General features: G+C 37.6%; 2 protein-coding genes across 4 annotated transcripts; both read left to right on the top strand.

Annotated features, from left to right (window-relative positions):
• Positions 1 to 401: 401 nt before the first annotated feature.
• Positions 402 to 18,917, top strand: LOC120342575 (kelch-like protein 26). 3 transcript variants are annotated; one of them, XM_078110831.1, is made up of 12 exons: positions 403 to 583; positions 1,238 to 1,464; positions 2,519 to 2,633; positions 3,353 to 4,133; positions 4,560 to 5,025; positions 5,506 to 5,718; positions 6,549 to 6,780; positions 7,314 to 7,540; positions 8,377 to 8,531; positions 8,912 to 9,084; positions 10,559 to 10,733; positions 18,074 to 18,917. In XM_078110831.1, exons 1-12 carry the CDS (start codon positions 457 to 459, stop codon positions 18,192 to 18,194), a joined length of 3,012 nt encoding a protein of 1,003 aa, XP_077966957.1. In that variant the 5' UTR covers positions 403 to 456; the 3' UTR covers positions 18,195 to 18,917. The 3 variants fall into 3 exon arrangements, with proteins under 3 accessions (XP_039267393.2, XP_077966957.1, XP_039267392.2); XM_039411458.2 differs by lacking the exon at positions 18,074 to 18,917 and adding an exon at positions 11,083 to 11,999; XM_039411459.2 differs by lacking the exons at positions 8,377 to 8,531; positions 8,912 to 9,084; positions 10,559 to 10,733; positions 18,074 to 18,917 and adding an exon at positions 8,273 to 8,370 and having other exon boundaries at positions 402 to 583.
• LOC144420787 (kelch-like protein 36) lies at positions 14,577 to 17,724 on the top strand. Its single transcript, XM_078110435.1, has 5 exons — positions 14,577 to 14,799; positions 15,575 to 15,622; positions 15,779 to 15,933; positions 16,298 to 16,470; positions 17,546 to 17,724. The coding sequence occupies exons 1-5, from the start codon at positions 14,608 to 14,610 to the stop codon at positions 17,722 to 17,724; spliced, it is 747 nt and encodes a 248-aa protein (XP_077966561.1). The 5' UTR covers positions 14,577 to 14,607.
• Positions 18,918 to 20,742: the final 1,825 nt, after the last annotated feature.

The following is a 20,742-nucleotide window of genomic DNA, read 5'->3' as shown; positions in this document are numbered from 1 at the left end:
CTAGAGTCTCATGAAACCCCATGTTTTCCGACCGAACCATTTGATTGTTACGGTCCAACTTGGCAATTAGTAATTTCAGAACCGCCATTTTTTGAAGATTTCTGGCTACGCCGTGACTGAGGTTTTTCGAGAAAAAAAGTTTGTTATAAAATTCCTTAGTCTAGATGAGGATACACTGACTGTAAACTGATTAGAACTCCCTGAAATCCTTTTTGGAGAGGAAGAAGAGTTTAAAAAGGAAACACAGCTCGTTATGATGTCAAAACAATAATCACAGCAAAGTAATATTTTGGTGATGGAGTTTAAACGGCAAAAGAAAGCCAATGGAAATTCATTTTTGATTTTCGGTCTGTTCGTTTTAAATTTCCTGATAAAAACTTACAATGATTCTTACTTATATTTCGACGTTCTTTCCCAGTTTTAAACTTTATTACCTAATGTTGGGTTGAAAGAGATATGTTTAAAGGTCTTAGAGGACTGAAACTGACTTCCAAAAAAAAGCAGGAAGACGGAGGAACAGCGGGAAACCAAGAAGGAAAGAAAACAAAACCACCAAGACCAGTTAAACCTCCAAAACATAAGGGTATTTTTTTAATGGAATATCACTTGAAAAAACAGAATGCACAAATATATGTCGAATCTAGAGATCACTTTCTCATCTGGATGTTTTGCTTTAAGTCGGGGGTCCCAAACTCGCGGCCCGGGGGCCAATTACGGCCCCCAACACGATCGTTTGTTGCCCCCGCCTTAGTATGAGAGTTTAATATTAGTGTGTCACTTAGCTCAGTTTGAATGATTAATGATTAATAAATTTAATATAACTTTTATAAGTTCTCGGATTTTTGGCGTCACAATCACTGAGTATTATTCCTTGATATCTTCAGGCATTCTTTTTTCATTTATTCATTTTTTTATTGATGTTTTCAACATGTTTTGTGTTTAAAAAAAGAAATTTAAGAAGATATGAAATTTTTAAACTAAGCTTTTACTGGGCAAAACCTGATACGATCCAGACTCAAACAAACTCTGACTCCGGTTGTCCCTAGGTAAATTGAGTTTGAGAATCCTGCTTCAAGTTATTGTTGCTGACATAAAAATTGTGCGGTATCTATTTGTGCGGTCGTAGTTTGATTCCATATGGTGCTGTTCGCGACTGTCGAAATCTTCTTTATTTTCCTTATTATACAATATTTCTCGTAAGACAAAAATAAATATCTATATCCAATACAATTTACAGTCCCAGCTCTGAAGAAATTCAAAGAAACTATGGGGAATCTTACACCGTCCATGTTCCATGGCCAACACTACATTGAAAACATTGAAGAACATGCTACGAAAGTACTGGCAGAATTGGAGCTAATGAGACAAAACGAAACATTGTGTGATGTCACAGTGACTAAGTGTGACGGCACAAAGATGAAAGCTCACAAAATTGTCGTATCGTTCAACGAAAAACTATTACAGGTAGGTCGGCATATATTGATAAAACATATTTTTGTCTATGATATCATAGAGTCATTTTTGGGCGTCAATAACATGGCCAAGAATTTAAACGTAGAAATTTGGGCGAGGACGTAGAGTCATATTATACAAGTCTGATTACATAATACAAAAGTTTGACGTCATAGTCACAAATGAATGGTGCATAACACAAAGGCATGGCTTCATAATACAAAACTTATGCATTAGCATCACCTATATAAATTGAAACGCAGCCATGTTATAAGTATAAGTTTATTTAGACTTCATAATCAGCATAATAGACGATAAAATATTTAATAAAAACAAAATAAATAAAACCAATTCCAGAATCAGGAAAGCGAAAAAAAAACCTCAAAAAAGATGAAAAAGTAATATAGCAGTAATCACGTGGCTATATTTACCTGTGCAAGAGTCTTGTGTCATACTTTCACAAATTTCATTCTGTCCGCTTTAATCTGACCACAAGGCATAAAGATTGATGGTTGTGGACTTCATGTTGAAGACCCATTGTTGCCAAAATCATTGTATTCTTTCCCGCAATTAATCGAATTCGAAATACGAAATATTCGCAATAATATGCTTGCACAGATGAGTACAAAACGCAAAACTGCATAAATGAGCGGTGTGGCTCATCGCGCTAAGCGTTAGGAATACGCTCGCCACCGCATCTTTGATTACTCTGCGTGGGTTCGAATGTTCGAATGTTCGAATCCTATGCGGCGATGGTTATGTGCGAGAGGATTGCTGCACTCTTTGCCGCCGTGGGGTGGTTCACGTAACCGCTGGTCAATTACGACTTCCTCCGCCATCAAGTCCATGCTCTCGAAAACAAATATCTAAATAATCCCGTACCCGACATGGAATGGTAACCGGACGAGAGGCCGTGGTTCGCCATATGGTATCCGGAAGAGAGACCGTGGTTCGTCATATGGCTTACCTCTCCCCCGAGATAAATATTTTAATCCTATTCACCACTTTCTTTTTTAACAACTCACTACTTGGCGATTTTGATAACATATCCTTATTTTCAATCCAGATGACGATGCAGCCTTCAGAGGAAACAGAACGCCAAGTGGAAAACGACGTCACGTACGGCGTGCATAACAAAGGTTTCAATGAAAACGGAAAAGAAGAAACAACATCGCCTATAAGTAAGTATCTCTCTTTCGCTCCCCACCTCTCTTTCCCATACGTGAGATTCTATGTCTAGTATATGTGGGTCGTTCTCTTCATTCATGTATCCACCTTCTATATGGAAATTTGCCCCCTCATCTATAAGTGAGTTTTTCTTTCTCTTCTATTAATGTGAGTCACGCTATTTCTGTCAAATTCCTATGAGTAACTTTATCATGAATGAGTTTCTCTCTCCTATACAAGAATCCGCGTCTTCTTTTTTTTTATCTCGTCTATAAATGACTCACTTTGTTTTTCATAATTAAGTCTCTCTCTCTCTCTTTTCAATAAATTAATTTTCTTCTCTCATTTCTGAACGAGTCTGAATTTTTCTTTTATAGGTCTTATAAAATTATTTATAAGTCTTTTTCTCCACTTTCAAGTGTGTCTGTTCCTTCGTATATAAGTACAGTATTTATCATCTATACCTGAATAATAAAAATGAGTCTTTTCCTTTTCTTCTGTTAGTGTGTCTCTTTCTTCGATAACTAAGTTTCGCTATTCCTAATTTAAATAGTCTCGTCGGTTAGACTAATTCATTCACTGTCCATTGTACCTGAATCATTCAGATACAACGGAAATGTCACTCGACAACATTTGCCGAAAATCTCTTTTTTAATCATTTTCTCTCAGTCAACCTCGCCTTTTCTCATAAAGCCTATTTCTCATCTGACTAACTTCATAAATGTCTTTTCAGTGTCAGATGATGAGGTTGAACTCAACCATCTTCAATCCGTAACCAGTGAAAACGATTTAGTAAAGGGTTTAAACGGCGATGACGTCATCACCCGGGAACGACCCGCCTCGCCAGAGCAAATGCAAACGGATAATATGACCTTAGTAAATGGAGATTCTAAAGAAGTGAAAGAGAACAAATCGGATGAAGTAGAGAATAAGAAAGATGACGTAACGGAAAATTCTGATGACGTCACAGAAACTCAAAGTGAATCTAATAAAACGGAAACTGACGTTAATGGAACAGAAACAGAAGAATCAAAAAAGAATACCGGGGACGGTGCAGTCACTGAAAACGGCGAAACTGAAACGCCCGAAAATACTCTTTCGTCCTCTCTAGTGGAAGAACTCACTACGCCTACAAGTGAACAAGCTGATTCCGAAAATGCAGACAAAACTGGGAATACGCAAGTTGTCTCGACAAGCGAAACGACTGTAATAAACGGAATTGATGCGAAGTCTGCAAATTTCAAACGATCAGACACATGTGACGTCACCATTGAAGGTGATGACATCATCAGTCCTACGTCATTTGAAGATCCATTGGAAGTCATCATCAACTTTTTCTACACTTCACATATTAATATTACACGAAAGAACGTCACAAAGTTACAAGTAGTTGCTAGGCAATGCGGATTGGATGACGTCACAATGGCATGTGACGAGTTTGAAAATGTTCTTAGGACCGAAACAGAAAGTATGGAGACGCCGGAAGAAAAAGATGCAGCAGCCTCGCAGTTCAGGTAGTTTGTTAATCTTGATTGTTAAAATGAATAGAGCAACGGGTTATTATATATAACGTTTCCATGTCATTGATAATCAACGATAATTCCTTCCAAACTTCTCATATTGTGCTTTTAGGATCGTTTGAAATACACGGACAAACAAAATGTAAACAAATTATATTTATTGGGTCAACTGATAATCTGACCTCTATCTGAATTCCCTTATTGTCATCTGGCCTGTACTATTTCAATAAGGATAGTTATCGTCAAAGTTTTAAGGTTTATTGAATTAAAATATATTTTCATGAAGCCTTCCCACGTAATCTCATTATAAACGCATGTAAGCAAGCTTTGTTCTCAACGAACTCGTACAAGCAGACGCTGTTAAAAAAATATATTTAGATTTACCAACATGAATTTAAATGCAAAAATTCTCTTTTCCAGGTACCAATACTCCGAACCCACTATGGCGGTCAAGATGCTGGAGCACTTTGAGAAATTGCGCAGTCACACACGTCATACTGACGTCATCGTGAACTCACCGAACACATCACTCAAATTTCCTGCTCATACTGTACTCTTGGTTGCCTCGTCAAAATTCTTTGCTGAAAAGCTTGTAAACTGCAATGATGTCATCAAAACAGACGTCACAACAGATGGTGACGTCACACATGAAGTTCAAGCCCCAGATTATAAAGATTCCATACTTCAAGGAATGTTACATTACTTTTATACCGCCAAAGTTTCAGTGACGTCACATAACGTACGTCATCTTATGGATGCAGCGAGCAGTTTCAAATGCAGTGACGTCATCGAGGGGTGTGCCGAGTATCTTGAGAGAACGATATCGGTTCAAAACTGCATTGAGATTCAATCCACTGCAGAAAAGTATGATTGCTCCCATTTGAAAGTGAGTCAAACTTGAAAAGTATTTTTTTTAACTTTTCTATGTCTGCTACGACATATGTATGTGAAATCTTTGAATGTATGTGAACCCCATTTTTTATTATTTCTAAATCCCAAGAAATATAAGACAGTCCGATGTGACGTTTCAATTTTTCTTAGAATATCATTTATGTCCTTAGGTATGACATCACTCAAATAAAAACTCTTATATATAAAGTTTTGCATCATATTTCATTGTGCCAAGACCAAAAATGCAGGTTGTTTCTAGAAAGTTACAGCTTACTCTGTAATTATCGTCAGAAAATTTTGAAGTACCGACCACGTTGCGTTCATCTTCGCTTGCCATTGTTAAAAGTCCGTAAGACTTTCGACTATTTTCCCCCCTATTCGTATAACGCTTGAAACATTTCTTCGTAAAGTCGAAAATGAACAACATAACATCTCAAAAATTATATGTTTTAATATATTTTATGTTTTATTACAGAACGTTGCTGTTCGATTCATAGAGGCAAACTTCCTTGCTGTAGCGAAAACGAAAGAGTTTCTTACTGTGACGGGTGAATGGATTTCAAGTATTGTTTCATCACAGCGACTCACGGTAGATTTTCCCGCTTCAGAAAGTGAATATCAAATATTTGAAGCAATTAGGAAATGGGTGAACCATGACCTCGTGAACCGGAAAGCGGAAGTGAACGAGGTGAATATTCTACAATAAAATTGATTGTGCTACTATATATAAAGCGAGTTTTATATTCAGGCAGCTACGCAAGACGTGTGCTATCATCATCGTACAATATAATATGTGAATACTTGTTTTGCAATGTGTTCAAAAGTCTCTAGCTCGAATGAAAAACAATTAAATTCGAATTAAAAGGATTCGTGGTGAAACAGATATGTCTCTCGAAAAGGCTTAGTTTGGAATGTTTTGCTAAACTGGTTTTTGTTCATGGTTGTTGTCGTTAGGAAATAGCTATTACTTTATTTCATCCTAATTTTGTTTTGCGCTTCTCGATATTCACGCAAAATTTTCAAGTTTTTAATTGGAAGAGAAAAGTTCTTTATTTAATCACAAGAAACAGCATTCGTCACGTTAGTCGCGGATCTTTACAGAAAACTCGGTGCTCCAAAATCGCAACATATCGGGATCAAGCGCGACCTTAATGTTTATATATTTGTGCATTTGTTGAACACAAGGTGTAAATATGGATCATTTTGTTATTATGTTGGTGTTGTTGGATGTTAGTAGTATTCGTTTTCTTCTTGTTGTGAAAATTCCCTTTTCTCTTTATTCACTGGGCCAATTGCAAATTGATTCGAAATTTTCAGTGGATAAAGATTGTATATTTACCAGGATACCTCTTACTTTTATTACTTTCGAGAGTTTATGTGGGCTTCAAGGGATTTTTGTGTGCGATGACGTCATAAAAATGGCACCCTGTGGCGGTTCCGTTTGCTTTAGTCATAAAATTTGCTGTACGTTTTGGTTTCGTGTCCATGTATTTGAGCATAAGTCTCTTGTATTCACAGGTTATGGCCAATGTACGCATTCCTCTTATCAGCGACCAACATCTAATCAATGATATCAGTACTGATTTATTGATAATGGAGAACGACGCATTATGCAACCGGATATCCGGAATCGTAACCGGAAAATCAGCTTGCAAATTTGATGAGCACGTTGCAATGAGAGGAGAGCGAGAATTTGTGCTGATGATCGGAGGAAGTGCTCCCGTGGTTGACGAGACAAGCGAAGATCGAGGTTCGTTGGTTTCACATTTTGGACAAGAAATCGACATATATCCCCTTATCAATAGACTGCTGTTGTGTGTTGGTTTTGTTGTTGTTGAAAGTTCACTTTCTCAGCAATTAATAGAACAATTGATTTTTATCTTCTAGTACTTGATGATGAAATACATCTCTAGAAGGCTACTAATTTAAATTTTAATTACTCTATCAGATTTCCTCAGGGCCACGGTATAGAACCGAAATGCTCATTTTGTTTTAATGGAGGGAACGCTTCATTCCGTCGGGCTTGTTTGTTGACTTTTCAACAAATCGATGGTCAGTTATATTCTGACCAGTATAGAATCATATTTGACAATTTTATTTTGTTCAAATTTTATGAATATAGACATCGTGAAGAGCCCGCTGATAACTAGACAGTAAGCACGTTCAATTCGGTTATTCTGTTCATTACTGGCAAAAGTGTCTTCACCGTATAATCGGCTTTCTTCTCTTCTCGAAAGGCATTAAAAGTGAAGCACAACACAATATTATTTATTTTAAATACAGGATATACAGCAGTCGCATTTAGCGATTACGTCACTATGTGTGACGTCAAAAATGGACAAATGAACGAACTGACGTATTTACCAGAAACAAGATCTCTTCATTGTGCCCTCATGGTAGACCATTACGTTATAATCGCTGGAGGATTTGATAAATATTCTTGCATCACAAATGAAGTTTATGCTCTGGATCTGGCAACTATGATTTGGAATAAGCTACCCAATATGAAGGTTTGTTTGTATGATATTCGAAATTACTTCCGTTTATTTGTAAATCTGTCCATCTCTACAAAAAGTACAGGGTGTCCATAGAGTCGGTTCTCAATATATCTGTTTGTTGTTTTCTATTCAGTAATTGTTCAGTAAGTATTTTTATTTCATTTAATACATCTGTGAAGGCTAAAACAATATATAGTATCGATAAATTCTCTTTAACAATTTTTAAAGTTGTTTATAAACACCCTATATGTTCTTTGACATATATTATTTACGCTGTAAAACACATTCGGAATTTTGTTAAAAACACTTCATACACTAAGAAATAAGAACTCCGTTACCTTCTCTTTTATTCTGTATATATCAAACTGGTAAATAGACCAGATAACGGAATTTTGACACTGAATTGTTGCAAATTGGTTTTCAAATCAGTGCGTTATTGTGCCAAAAATGTGGTCATTCGGAGCCACTTTATTTACTTCGGAGTACTTTATTTTCAAACTAGCCCCACGATCACTTGTTTATTGCAATATAGGGTAAAAGCGAACGCCATGTTTGAACCCGGAATCTATAACATTCTATTTCCTTATTATTAGATCTAACGTAAATCACTGGGTCAACCTCATAATAAACTCATTTCAATCCAGGCCAAACGCAGTTGCTTCACCCTTCAATACCTCGACAAATACATATACGCTATTTGAACCGGGAACCTTTAACTATCTACTTCCTTGTAATTCATACCAGGTCAAACGAGGTTGCTTTACCCTTCAATATCTCGATGGATACATGTAAATACGCTATTTGAACCCGGAACCTTTAACTATCTACTTCCTTAAAATTCCTACCAGGTCAAACGAGGTTGCTTCACCCTTCAATATCTCGATGGATACATATATGCCGTTGGTGGTCTGACTCCTACTGGCTACTCCAACAAAGTCGAAAGATACAACAGATCCAAAATGAAGTGGGAATACGTAGCTCAACTACCAAGGACTTATTACAGGTTTGATGGCGACATTACTTTCATGACGTCACAACTGACGCCATAGTTTTATACATTTATTTGACAACGACGTCATGCTTAAATTTAATACAATGTAGTACAGGCGTAATATTTATATTTATACATTTGGTGTTATACTGCTATAATAAAGCTTTAGACTGCTGTCTGTTGACACTAATTATTAGGAATCGATAATTTCCGGGGAAATTGGAAAATTACAAATAAAATCTCACATAATTTTTATGTAAAATGTCTGCTGGATTACGTTAATTTACGTCACACGTAAACGTTTACGTCACGCTTCTATTCTTAGTCCTATTTTATTCTGCAAGAGACCCTTCAAATTTTGCTGAAAGGTTTATTTTTACTTTTGCAAACAGACACGGCGGGTGCGTCTACCACGGTGAAATCATCATTACTGGAGGGAACGATAAATCGACCGACACTTTGAAGTATACGCCATCTAGCGACAGTTGGCGTCCTATGAAGCCGATGAACCAGGGAAGAGACTCCCATGCTATGGCTACAGCGTTGGACAAAGTTTATGTTTTAGGTGAGTAATTCCACCCCCGAAAAAGAGAGCGATGCTTAAATATATGGGCACAAAGTCCAAAACGTAGGCTACTGTAAACTTCACGACTAATGCAAACGTAAGTGCCACAAGTTGCGCAATTTCTGAATAATGGTGACGTTAGTTGTGACGTATTCGCACACCAAAACGACTTCCACAATGCTCACAGAAATTTCTGAAATAAACTAAGAAATAGGTATATGCAATTGGTTCAGTAGTTGATGAAAAAGGCGATTTTTCACAACAAGAAGAAGAAAATAAGACAAGTACTAAGAACATGATGATCATCAACAACATAATAACAGATCAATCCATGGGTCCACTGCGTTCTTGACGCGAGCAATGCTCTTGCGATAATATTAGGGCGCAATAACAAATATAGATGTCACAGTAAAAATCTAGCCAAACACATTCATAAGAAAAGAGATACCGTGACTAGTTAAATAAAAACGAGAAAATAGGTTGGAAACTGAAGACTTATCGATCGATAGTTAGGGGATCCCCCAAAACAGAAACTGCAGTTTCGATTCATCCGCTCTTGTAACTTGCGCACTGCGCATCGCACACACACACTCGGCGGGTCTCAAAATTCTCTCGCTTTACAAAAATCTAGATCACTATATCAATAATTGATTGATAACTCGCTAATTATACGACATAATTCGCCCAAAATCAATGGGCTTCTGGTCCGAGATAAGATGAATGCACATGCAAAATCTGGAGCAGATTCAATCTCGCTTTCGTGAGATATCGCGTGCATCTAACAGACAAACAGACATACAGACAGACAAATACCTATCGATAGGTATAGACATCGACAGACAAATACCTATTAAAATCGATAAGTAATGAAATTTCTAATTGCCAAGTTAGACAGTATCAGCTAACGGAGCTAGAGTTTTCAAGAGTACTGAGGGTCTGAAAAGCGTTTCAAGCTACGAAAAACGGGGCTCCCGAAGTATGCGAACCAAGATGGCGGACATCGAAATGTAATATGTGTACTAGGTTAGGGTTAGGCCATAATTTTAGGTTTATATACTACGGGAGGCTCTTGGCTAGTCTTCGAACTGATAATAGGACTAAAATAAGGAAAATTGGAAAAAAATTATCACCTAACCCTAACCTGTTCCCATTTTACGTTCCGATATCCGCCATCTTGGTTCGCATACTTCGGGAGCTCCGAAAATTGGAATATTGGTATGGTCCAACCTGGTAAACATACTACACTCCGGTGTCAGCCATCTTGGTTCGCATATTTCGGGAGCACCGAAAAGTTTCCACGTATGCTACAGAATTTTTTTTCACATTTTAACCCAATTCCGACCCGCACCTCCCTGGATACGCTCTTTCTGCCCGTACCCGACCAAGCAAGGAGACGTTTACAATACCCAGTACCAAATACTTTTTTAATTTGTTTGTTTGCTTTCAATTTATTCTTGCCAACAAATATTCTTAGGTGGAGACATCAAAATCTTATCAGTAGAAGAATACAATTCATCTTCGGAATGCTGGCAGCTCCTACCTTTCATGTATTCTGAACCTGTATATCTGCCTGGGGTCACAGTACTAAACGATAAAATATATTTGATTGGTGGATGGAGAGGAGATGATGACGGACATGATGACGTCAAGTAAGTTGATGCCGTAATATGATTATGGAAAATTGCGAAAACGAAACACATCTTTTGTTTCTAATCAGAGCACATAAATTGACCAATCACAATGACGTGGAACTTGCACAACAGTGTGACGTATTTAATATGTCACACAAAAACTTACGTCACATTTCAAAAATATGTTCCATACGCGTTTCCTCAGAACAAGGTCCCAACTATATATGTGTGCTCGAAGCAATTATACATTGTCCCCTCCCCCTGTCTTAGGCTGACCACGCCCTTGTGTTACAATTGTAAGTCACAATATCGGGGACATGACAAAGGATGTAATCAATGACATAACATATATTAAAACATTTTTCAGATGCTTCGACCCTGCAACAGAAACTTGGACTCCCATGATGATGTTTTTACCGTTTCCGCGAGGATCATTATCAGCAACGGTCGTGCAATTGCCGCGAAGTTATGTCGGGAAATTTTATTAAAAGCACAACCTCAGAAGATTGTGACTATTTTAGAATTTAAATAGAATCTATCTGCGCTATTTATCTCTTTTTATACGTCGATGTTTCACAAAAAGTGAGGCTTTGTATAAGCCATCACTAATATATACTGAACTAATACTTATTGTTTTGAAATGATCCAAATCTTACCAGTTTAGCATAATCTCTAATCAATTAATTACACAAGAGGCGTACCCATGAATTTTCAAAGAGAGGGTCGTTTCAAATTTCTGAAATTTCCAATTGCCGAGTTACGCCATGACTGCAAGCGGGTTTGAGTTTTTAGGAGTTTTGAGGGTTTCAAGAGCGTTTAAACTACGAAATATTGCTATGTATATTGCAGAAAAATGCTTTTATTTACATTTCGAAAAGGGGATTCGTCGATAAAACGGCTGAATCATATAGAAAACTACGGCTTTTCTTAGGTTACCAGTTCAATTTTTGTTTGGAATTGTTAACCATTTTGTTTCAACATACTCATGAACTTTAAAAGTGGAAGAAGCCTAATCGAGGGGTAATCAGTTACGCAAACGACCTTGCGACGACGAAAAGTCCAGATTTTTTGTGAATAATTAATTGTGAATTTAACATATTAATTTATGTCAAAAAAGTATTTTCGGGTAGCGCCCGCATTGTGTTTTTCAATCTCTCTGTATAGTTATATTTGGTTTTTGCTATTTTTGATTTACCATCATGAACGTTATGGAATGCATTAACAATTTATCTTTTTTTGCTGTAAATTGAATTTTTCTTAATTAATAAAATGTCTAAAATGTAATTTGTTTTATTTGAGGAAAGAATAGTTGTATTTTGCAATCAGGATATTTCTTATTTATGGGCTTCGTAAAGATACTTTGTGGTTGGAGTCAAATTATTTTGTTCGGAGTTGAATTCGGATAGACCTTGAAACTGACTCTTTAAACTTATTCAAAACGATAAACTATTAGCGGGTCAGTGGTAAAATGGAAAATGCTTCAAGGCCTAGTAATTTTAAATTTAACCACGTGATGAACTTGTTAAGGGACATTTAATTTGTTAAGTTGAAATGAACGCAATGTATGATCGTTCGATATATGAACAAAAACCATTTGGCAAAAATTTATACGTAATTTATAGAACTTTTTTGGGACCTCCTGAAGTATGCGCACCAAGATGAAGCACAACCTGAACTCGGGTTGTGTACCAGGTTAGGGTTCAGGTTATGCGACATCTTGGTGCGCATACTTCAGGAGTACCCATTTTTGTGTATCACCGCCAGGATGGAAATTTATTGAAGGCCCATTATCGAATGCTCGGCTGGCCACGATTAGGCTGCGGCCTACATTTTAACGACCATTGTGGCAGACAAACAAAATTGTAATGCACGAAGCATTTCAATCATCTCAGTGATAGCGCATTTACAACGGATTCATTTTCAATATGGTAAGGGTTGAAGTTTGGATGTACACGGGATTTGAGGTCAAATATGGGATTAAGAGTCGGGATTGGTTGTTGGTATCTCGCTAATGGCTAAAATCTTGTAACCAACATTTTTTCTGTACACTTACTTGAAACGGTAAGCCAATTTACCGTCAAACAGAAACACTCGCACAAAAAAGCATTTGAACCAACACGAAAATACCGGTTTCTTAACTCAAAGCCGGATTCGGATAGACTTTAAAACCGACTCTGTACATTTACAGGAAACGTTAAGCAGTTTGCCACCAAACAACAATACTCGCAGTGCGCGAAGGAGCAGTTGAACGGACACGGCGAAACCGTATTCTCAACTAGGAACCGGATTCGGATAGGCCTTTAAACGGACTCTGTACACTTACTTGAAACGAAAAGCGATTTATCGCCAAACAACAATACTCGCAGCGCACGGAGAAGATTAATCGAACAGAGAGCAGCAATACCGGTATCTCAACTCGGAACCGGATTTGAATAAACTTTTGAACCGACTCTGTGCACTTACTAAAAACTTTAAAACTATTTGCCGCCATACAACACTCACAGCGCACGGAGAAGCACTTGAACGGACAGACAACACCGGTTTCTCAACTCGGAACCGTGTTCGAATATACCGTTAAACCGACTCTGTGCACTTACTCAAAGCTTTAAAACTATTTTCCGTTATACCAAACTCGCAGCTCAGGAAGAAGCACTTTAATGATCACGGCAATACCGGTTTCTCAAATTGGAGCCGGATTCGAATAGAGCCTAAATCCGACTCTGTACACTTACTAAAACGGTGAGAAATTCACCGCCAAACAACAACACTCGCCGCGCAAGAAGAAGCATTTCAACGGAGGCGGCTATACCGGTTTCTCAACTAAGAACCGGATTCGGATAGAGCTCAAACCGACTCTGTACACTTACTCAAAACGGTAAGCCATTTACCGTCAAACAACAACACCGCACGAAGAAAGCTTGAACGAACACGGCAATACCGGTATATCAACTCGTAACCGGATTCGGATATACCCTAAAACTGACTCTGTACACTTCTTTGAAACAGTAAGAAATGTACCGTTAAACAACAATACTCGCACGAAGGAAGCACTTGAACGAACACGACAATACCGGTTTTTTAACTCAAAACCGGATTCGGATAGATCTTTAAACCGACTCTGTACACTTTCTTGAAACGGTAAGCAATTTACCGCCAAACAAAAACACTCGCACGAAGAAGCACTTGAACGGCAAGACCGGTTTCTCAACTCATAATTAATCACGTCATGCGAGCACGCGCCAGAGGGTGTATCGCTCATGTGTTAGAACAGGATTAGCGTTTAAAAATATTGTTGAATTAAATTGAAATTCGAGAGTTATTAGAGTCGCTGTAAACTTTAGAATATTTGATTTATTCATTGAATTACTCTCAAAAGTCATTTGCGATTTTTTATTATCCGCTTGAAAACACACACAACACGTAAGAGGTCTTCAGGTTTTTGATTAAAGACACAATTTTAAAAATTTAGTAAAGTTTTTTAAGAATTTTGTGCATGTAAAAAAACCTATTATTATTGATGATGTACTTGTTCCGAATATATTCATCGGCCCATGCACTAAAATTTTGGGTGGAATACCTGATGTTGTCCAATGGCCAGTTTTTATTTTTTATCTTTTTTTATCGTTTTTATCTTCATTAAACTAGGTTATTTCCTTTCTCTGGTTCATTAACTTATTCTTAACTAAGATAAAAACAGACCAGAAATTAATCGCGAGGTAACAGGATAGCACAAAATTTTGGGTTGGTTATTCTGTTCATTACTGGCAAAAGTGTCTTCACCATATAATCGGCTTTCTTCTCTTCTCGAAAGGCAATAAAAGTGAAGCACAACACAATATTATTTATTTTAAATACAGGATATACAGCAGTCGCATTTAGCGATTACGTCACAATGTGTGACGTCAAAAATGGACAAATGAACGAACTGACGTATTTACCAGAAACAAGATCTCTTCATTGTGCCCTCATGGCAGACCATTACGTTATAATCGCTGGAGGATTTGATAAATATTCTTGCATCACAAATGAAGTTTATGCTCTGGATCTGGCAACTATGATTTGGAATAAGCTACCCAATATGAAGGTTTGTTTGTATGATATTCGAAATTAATTCCGTTTATTTGTAAATCTGTCCATCTCTACAAAAAGTACATGGTGTCCATAAAGTCCTGTTACAATTTTAATTTTGTTATGAAGTCGGTTCTATATATATTTGTTTGTTGTTTTCTATTCAGTAATTGTTCAGTAAGTATTTTTATTTCATTTAATACATCTGTGAAGCCTAAAACAATATATAGTATCGATAAATTCCCTTTAACAATTTTCAAAGTTGTTTATAAACACACTATATGTTCTTTGACATATATGATTTACATTTACGCTGTAAAACACATTCGGAATTTTGTTAAAAACACTTCATACACTAAGAAATAAGAACTCCGTTACCTTCCCTTTTATTCTGTATATATGAAACTGGTAAATATATCAGATAACTGAATTTTGACACTGAATTGTTGCAAATTGGTTTTCAAATCAGTGCGTTATTGTGCCAAAAATGTGGTCATTCGGAGCCATTTTATTTATTTCGGAGTACTTTATTTTCAAACTAGCCCCACGATCACTTATTTATTGCAATATAGGGTAAAAGCGAACGCCATGTTTGAACCCGGAATCTATAACATTCTATTTCCTTATTATTAGATCTAACGTATAATCACTGGGTCATCTCTTCATACTAAACTCATTTCAATCCAGGTCAAACGCAGTTGCTTCACCCTTCAATATCTCGATGGATACATGTAAATGCGCTATTTGAACCCGGAACCTTTAACCTCATACTTCCTTAATATTCAACCCAGGTCAAACGAGGTTGCTTCACCCTTCAATACCTCGACAAATACATATACGCTATTTGAACCGGGAACCTTTGACTATCTACTTCCTTGTAATTCATACCAGGTCACACGAGGTTGCTTTACCCTTCAATATCTCGATGGATACATGTAAATACGCTATTTGAACCCGGAACCTTTAACTATCTACTTCCTTAAAATTCCTACCAGGTCAAACGAGGTTGCTTCACCCTTCAATATCTCGATGGATACATATATGCCGTTGGTGGTCTGACTCCTACTGGCTACTCCAACAAAGTCGAAAGATACAACAGATCCAAAATGAAGTGGGAATACGTAGCTCAACTACCAAGGACTTATTACAGGTTTGATGGCGACATTACTTTCATGACGTCACAACTGACGCCATAGTTTTATACATTTATTTGACAACGACGTCATGGTTAAATTTAATACAATGTAGTACAGGCGTAATATTTATATTTATACATTTGGTGTTATACTGCTACAAGAAAGCTTTAGACTGCTGTCTGTTGACACTAATTGTTAAGAATCTTTAATTTCCGGGGAAATTGGAAAATTACAAATAAAATCTCACATAATTTTTATGTAAAATGTCTGCTGGATTTACGTCACACGTAAACGTTTACGTCACGCTTTAGTCCTATTTTATTCTGCAAGAGACCCTTCAAATTTTGCTGAAATGTTTATTTTTACTTTTGCAAACAGACACGGCGGGTGCGTTTACCATGGTGAAATCATCATTACTGGAGGGAACGATAAATCGACCGACACTTTGAAGTATACGCCATCTAGCGACAGTTGGCGTCCTATGAAGCCGATGAACCAGGGAAGAGACTCCCATGCTATGGCTACAGCGTTGGACAAAGTTTATGTTTTAGGTGAGTAATGCCACCTCCGAAGAAGAGAGCGATGCTTAAATATATGGGCACAAAGTCCAAAACGTAGGCTACTGTAAACTTCACGACTAACGCAAACGTAAGTGCCACAAGGTGCGCAATTTCTGAATAATGGTGACGTTAGTTGTGACGTATTCGCACACCAAAACGACTTCCACAATGCTCACAGAAATTTCTGAAATAAATATAAGTAATAGGTATATGCAATTGGTTCAGTAGTTGATGAAAAAGGCGATTTTTCACAACAGGAAGAAGAAAATAAGAGAAGTACTAAGAACATGATGATCATCAACAACATAATAACAGAACAATCCATAGGTCCACTGCGTTCTTGACGCGAGCAATGCTCTTGCAATATCATTAGGGCGCAATAACAAATATAGATGTCACAATATCAGTAAACATCTAGACAAACACATTCATAAGAAAAGATATACCGTGACTAGATAAAATAAAAAAGAAATTTCTAATTGTCAAGTTAGACAGTATCAGCTAACGGAGCTAGAGCTTTCAAGAGTCTGAAAAGCGTTTCAAGCTACGAAAAATGGGGCTCCCGAAGTATGCGAACCAAGATGGCGGACACCGGAATGTAATATGTGTACTAGGTTAGGGTTAGGCCATAATTTTAAGTATAAATACTACGGGAGGCTCTTGGCTAGTCTTCGAACTGATAATAAGACTAAAATAGGCAAAATTGGAAAAAAATTATCGCCTACCCCTAACCTGTTCCCATGTTACGTTCCGATGTCCGCCATCTTGGTTCGCATACTTCGGGAGCACCGAAAATTGGAATATTGGTATGGTCCAACCTGGTAAACATTCTACACTCCGGTGTCAGCCATCTTGGTTCGCATATTTCGGGAGCACCGAAAAATTGCCACGTATGCTACAGAATTTTTTTTTCACATTTTAACCCAATTCCGACCCGCACCTCCCTGGATACGCTCTTTCTGCCCGTACCCGACCAAGCAAGGAGACGTTTACAATACCCAGGACCAAATACTTTTTTAATTTGTTTGTTTGCTTTCAATTTATTCTTGCCAACAAATATTCTCAGGTGGAGACATCAAAGTCTTATCAGTAGAAGAATACAATTCATCTTCGGAATGCTGGCAGCTCCTACCTTTCATGTATTCCGAGCCTGTATATCTGCCTGGGGTCACAGTACTAAACGATAAAATATATTTGATTGGTGGATGGAGAGGAGATGATGACGGACATGATGACGTAAAGTAAGTTGATGCAGTAATATGGTTATGGAAAATTGCAAAAACGAAACACATCTTTTGTTTCTAATCAGAGCACTTAAATTAACTAATCACAATGACGTGGAACTTGCACAACAGTGTGACGTATTTAATATGTCACACAAAAACTTACGTCACATTTCAAAAATATGTTCCATACGCGTTTCCTCAGAACAAGGTCCCAACTATATATGTGTGCCCGAAGCAATTATACATTGCCCCCCCCCCCCCCCTGTCTTAGGCTGACCACGCCCTTGTGTTACAATTGTAAGTCACAATATCGGGGACATGACAAAGGATGTGATCAATGACATAACATATATTAAAACATTTTTCAGATGCTTCGACCCTGCAACAGAAACTTGGACTCCTATGATGATGTTTTTACCGTTTCCGCGAGGATCATTATCAGCAACGGTCGTGCAATTGCCGCGAAGTTATGTCGGGAAATTTTATTAAAAGCACAACCTCAGAAGATTGTGATTATTTTAGAATTTAAATAGAATCTATCTGCGCTCTTTATCTCTTTTTATACGTCGATGTTTCACAAAAAGTGAGGCTTTGTATAAGCCATCACTAATATATACTGAACTAATACTTTTTGTTTTGAAATGAACCAAATATTACCAGTTTAGCAATATCCCTAATCAATTAATTACACAAGAGGCGTACCCGTGAATTTTCAAAGAGAGGGTCGTTTCAAATTTCTGAAATTTCCAATTGCCGAGTTACGTCGTGACAAGAGCGTTTAGAGCTACGAAATATTGCTATGTATATTGCAGAAAAAATGCTTTTATTCACATTTTAAAAGGGGGATTCGTCGATAAAACGGCTGAATCATATGGAGAACCACGCTTTTCTTCGGTTTTGTTTCAACACACTCATGAACTTTAAAAGTGGAAAAAGCCTAAACGAAGGGTAAAAAGTTACGCAAACCACCTTGCGACGACGAAAAGTCCAGATTTTTTGTGAATAAATAATTGTGAATTTAACATATTAATTTATGTCAAAAAAGTATTTTCGGGTAGCGCCCGCATTGTGTTTTTCAATCTCTCTGTATAGTTATATTTGGTTTTTGCTATTTTTGATTTACCATCATGAACGTTATGGAATTCATTAACAATTTATCTTTTTTTGCTGTAAATTGAATTTTTCTTAACTAATAAAATGTCTAAAATGTAATTTGTTTTATTTGAGGAAAGAATAGTTGTATTTCGCAATCAGGATATTTCCTATTTATGGGCTTCGTAAAGATACTTTGTGGTTGGAATCAAATTATTTTGTTCGGAGTTGAATTCGGATAGACCTTGAAACTGACTCTTCAAACTTACTCAAAACGATAAACTATTAGCGGGTCAGTGGTAAAATGGAAAAGGCTTCAAGGCCTAGTAATTTTAAATTTAACCACGTGATGAACTTGTTAAGGGACATTTAATTTGTTAAGTTGAAATGAACGCAATGTATGATCGTTCGATATATGAACAAAAACCATTTGGCAAAAATTTATACGTAATTTATAGAACTTTTTTGGGACCTCCTGAAGTATGCGCACCAAGATGAAGCACAACCTGAACTCGGGTTGTGTACCAGGTTAGGGTTCAGATTATGCGACACCTTGGTGCGCATACTTCAGGAGTACAATTTTTTGTGTATCACCGCCATAATGGAATTTATTGGAGGCTAATTATTTAATTCTCGGCTCACCACGATTGGGCTGCGCCTACATTTTGCCGACCACTATGGCAGACAAAAAAAAATGTAATGCACAAAGCATTTGAGTCAACTCAGCGATAGCCCATTTACAACGGATTAATTTTGAATATGGTAAGGGTTGGAGTTTGAATGTACACGGGATTTGAGGTCAAATATGGGATTAAGTGTCGGGATTGGTTGTTGGTATCTCGCTAATGGCTAAGATCTTGTAACCAACATTTTTTCTGTACACTTACTTGAAACGGTAAGCCAATTTACCGTCAAACAGAAACACTCGCACAAAAAAGCATTTGAACAAACACGAAAATACCGGTTTCTTAACTCAAAGCCGGATTCGGATAGACTTTAAAACCGACTCTGTACATTTACAGGAAACGTTAAGCAGTTTGCCACCAAACAACAATACTCGCAGTGCGCGAAGGAGCAGTTGAACGGACACGGCGAAACCGTATTCTCAACTAGGAACCGGATTCGGATAGGCCTTAAAACGAACTCCGTACACTTACTTGAAACGGTAAGCGATTTATCGCCAAACAACAATACTCGCAGCGCACGGAGAAGATTAATCGAACAGAGAGCAGCAATACCGGTATCTCAACTCGGAACCGGATTCGGATACCTCTCGAAACCGACTCTGTCCACTTACTTAGAGTATTTGCCGTCATACAACATTCACAGCGCACGAAGAAGCACTTTAACGAACACAGCAATACCGGTACCTCAACTCGGAACCGGATTCGGATAATTTTTTGAACCGACTCTGTGCACTTACTAAAAACTTTAAAACTATTTGCCGCCATACAACACTCACAGCGCAAGGAGAAGCACTTGAACGGACAAACAACACCGGTTTCTCAACTCGGAACCGGGTTCGAATAGAGCCTAAATCCGACTCTGTACACTTACTGAAACGGTGAGAAATTCACCGCCAAACAACAACACTCGCCGCGCAAGAAGAAGCATTTCAACGGACGCGGCTATACCGGTTTCCCAACTAGGAACCGGATTCGGATAGAGCTCAAACCGACTCTGTACACTTACTCAAAACGGTAATCCATTTACTGTCAAACAAGAACACCGCACGAAGAAAGCTTGAACGAACACGGCAATACCGGTATATCAATTCGTAACCGGATCCGGATATACCCTAAAACTGACTCTGTACACTTCCTTGAAACAGTAAGAAATGTACCGTTAAACCACAATACTCGCACGAAGGAAGCACTTGAACGAACACGACAATACCGGTTTTTAAACTCAAAACCGGATTCGGATAGATCTTTAAACCGACTCT

The sequence above is a fragment of the Styela clava genome, chromosome 3, assembly GCF_964204865.1.
Source record: "Styela clava chromosome 3, kaStyClav1.hap1.2, whole genome shotgun sequence".
NCBI lineage: Eukaryota > Metazoa > Chordata > Ascidiacea > Stolidobranchia > Styelidae > Styela > Styela clava.
This window is presented reverse-complemented; position numbering and strand designations above follow the sequence as displayed.

Bases quoted from the DNA above. Each gene is read 5' to 3' on its own strand.
- LOC120342575 (XM_078110831.1), top strand. From the start codon at position 457: ATGTTTAAAGGTCTTAGAGGACTGAAACTGACTTCCAAAAAAAAGCAG. The intron at 4,134-4,559 runs GTAGTTTGTTAA...TCTCTTTTCCAG, and splicing joins GCAGCAGCCTCGCAGTTCAG to GTACCAATACTCCGAACCCA. The intron at 6,781-7,313 runs GTTCGTTGGTTT...TTTTAAATACAG, and splicing joins CGAGACAAGCGAAGATCGAG to GATATACAGCAGTCGCATTT.
- LOC144420787 (XM_078110435.1), top strand. From the start codon at position 14,608: ATGTGTGACGTCAAAAATGGACAAATGAACGAACTGACGTATTTACCA. The intron at 14,800-15,574 runs GTTTGTTTGTAT...TATTCAACCCAG, and splicing joins ATAAGCTACCCAATATGAAG to GTCAAACGAGGTTGCTTCAC. The intron at 15,934-16,297 runs GTTTGATGGCGA...TTTTGCAAACAG, and splicing joins CTACCAAGGACTTATTACAG to ACACGGCGGGTGCGTTTACC.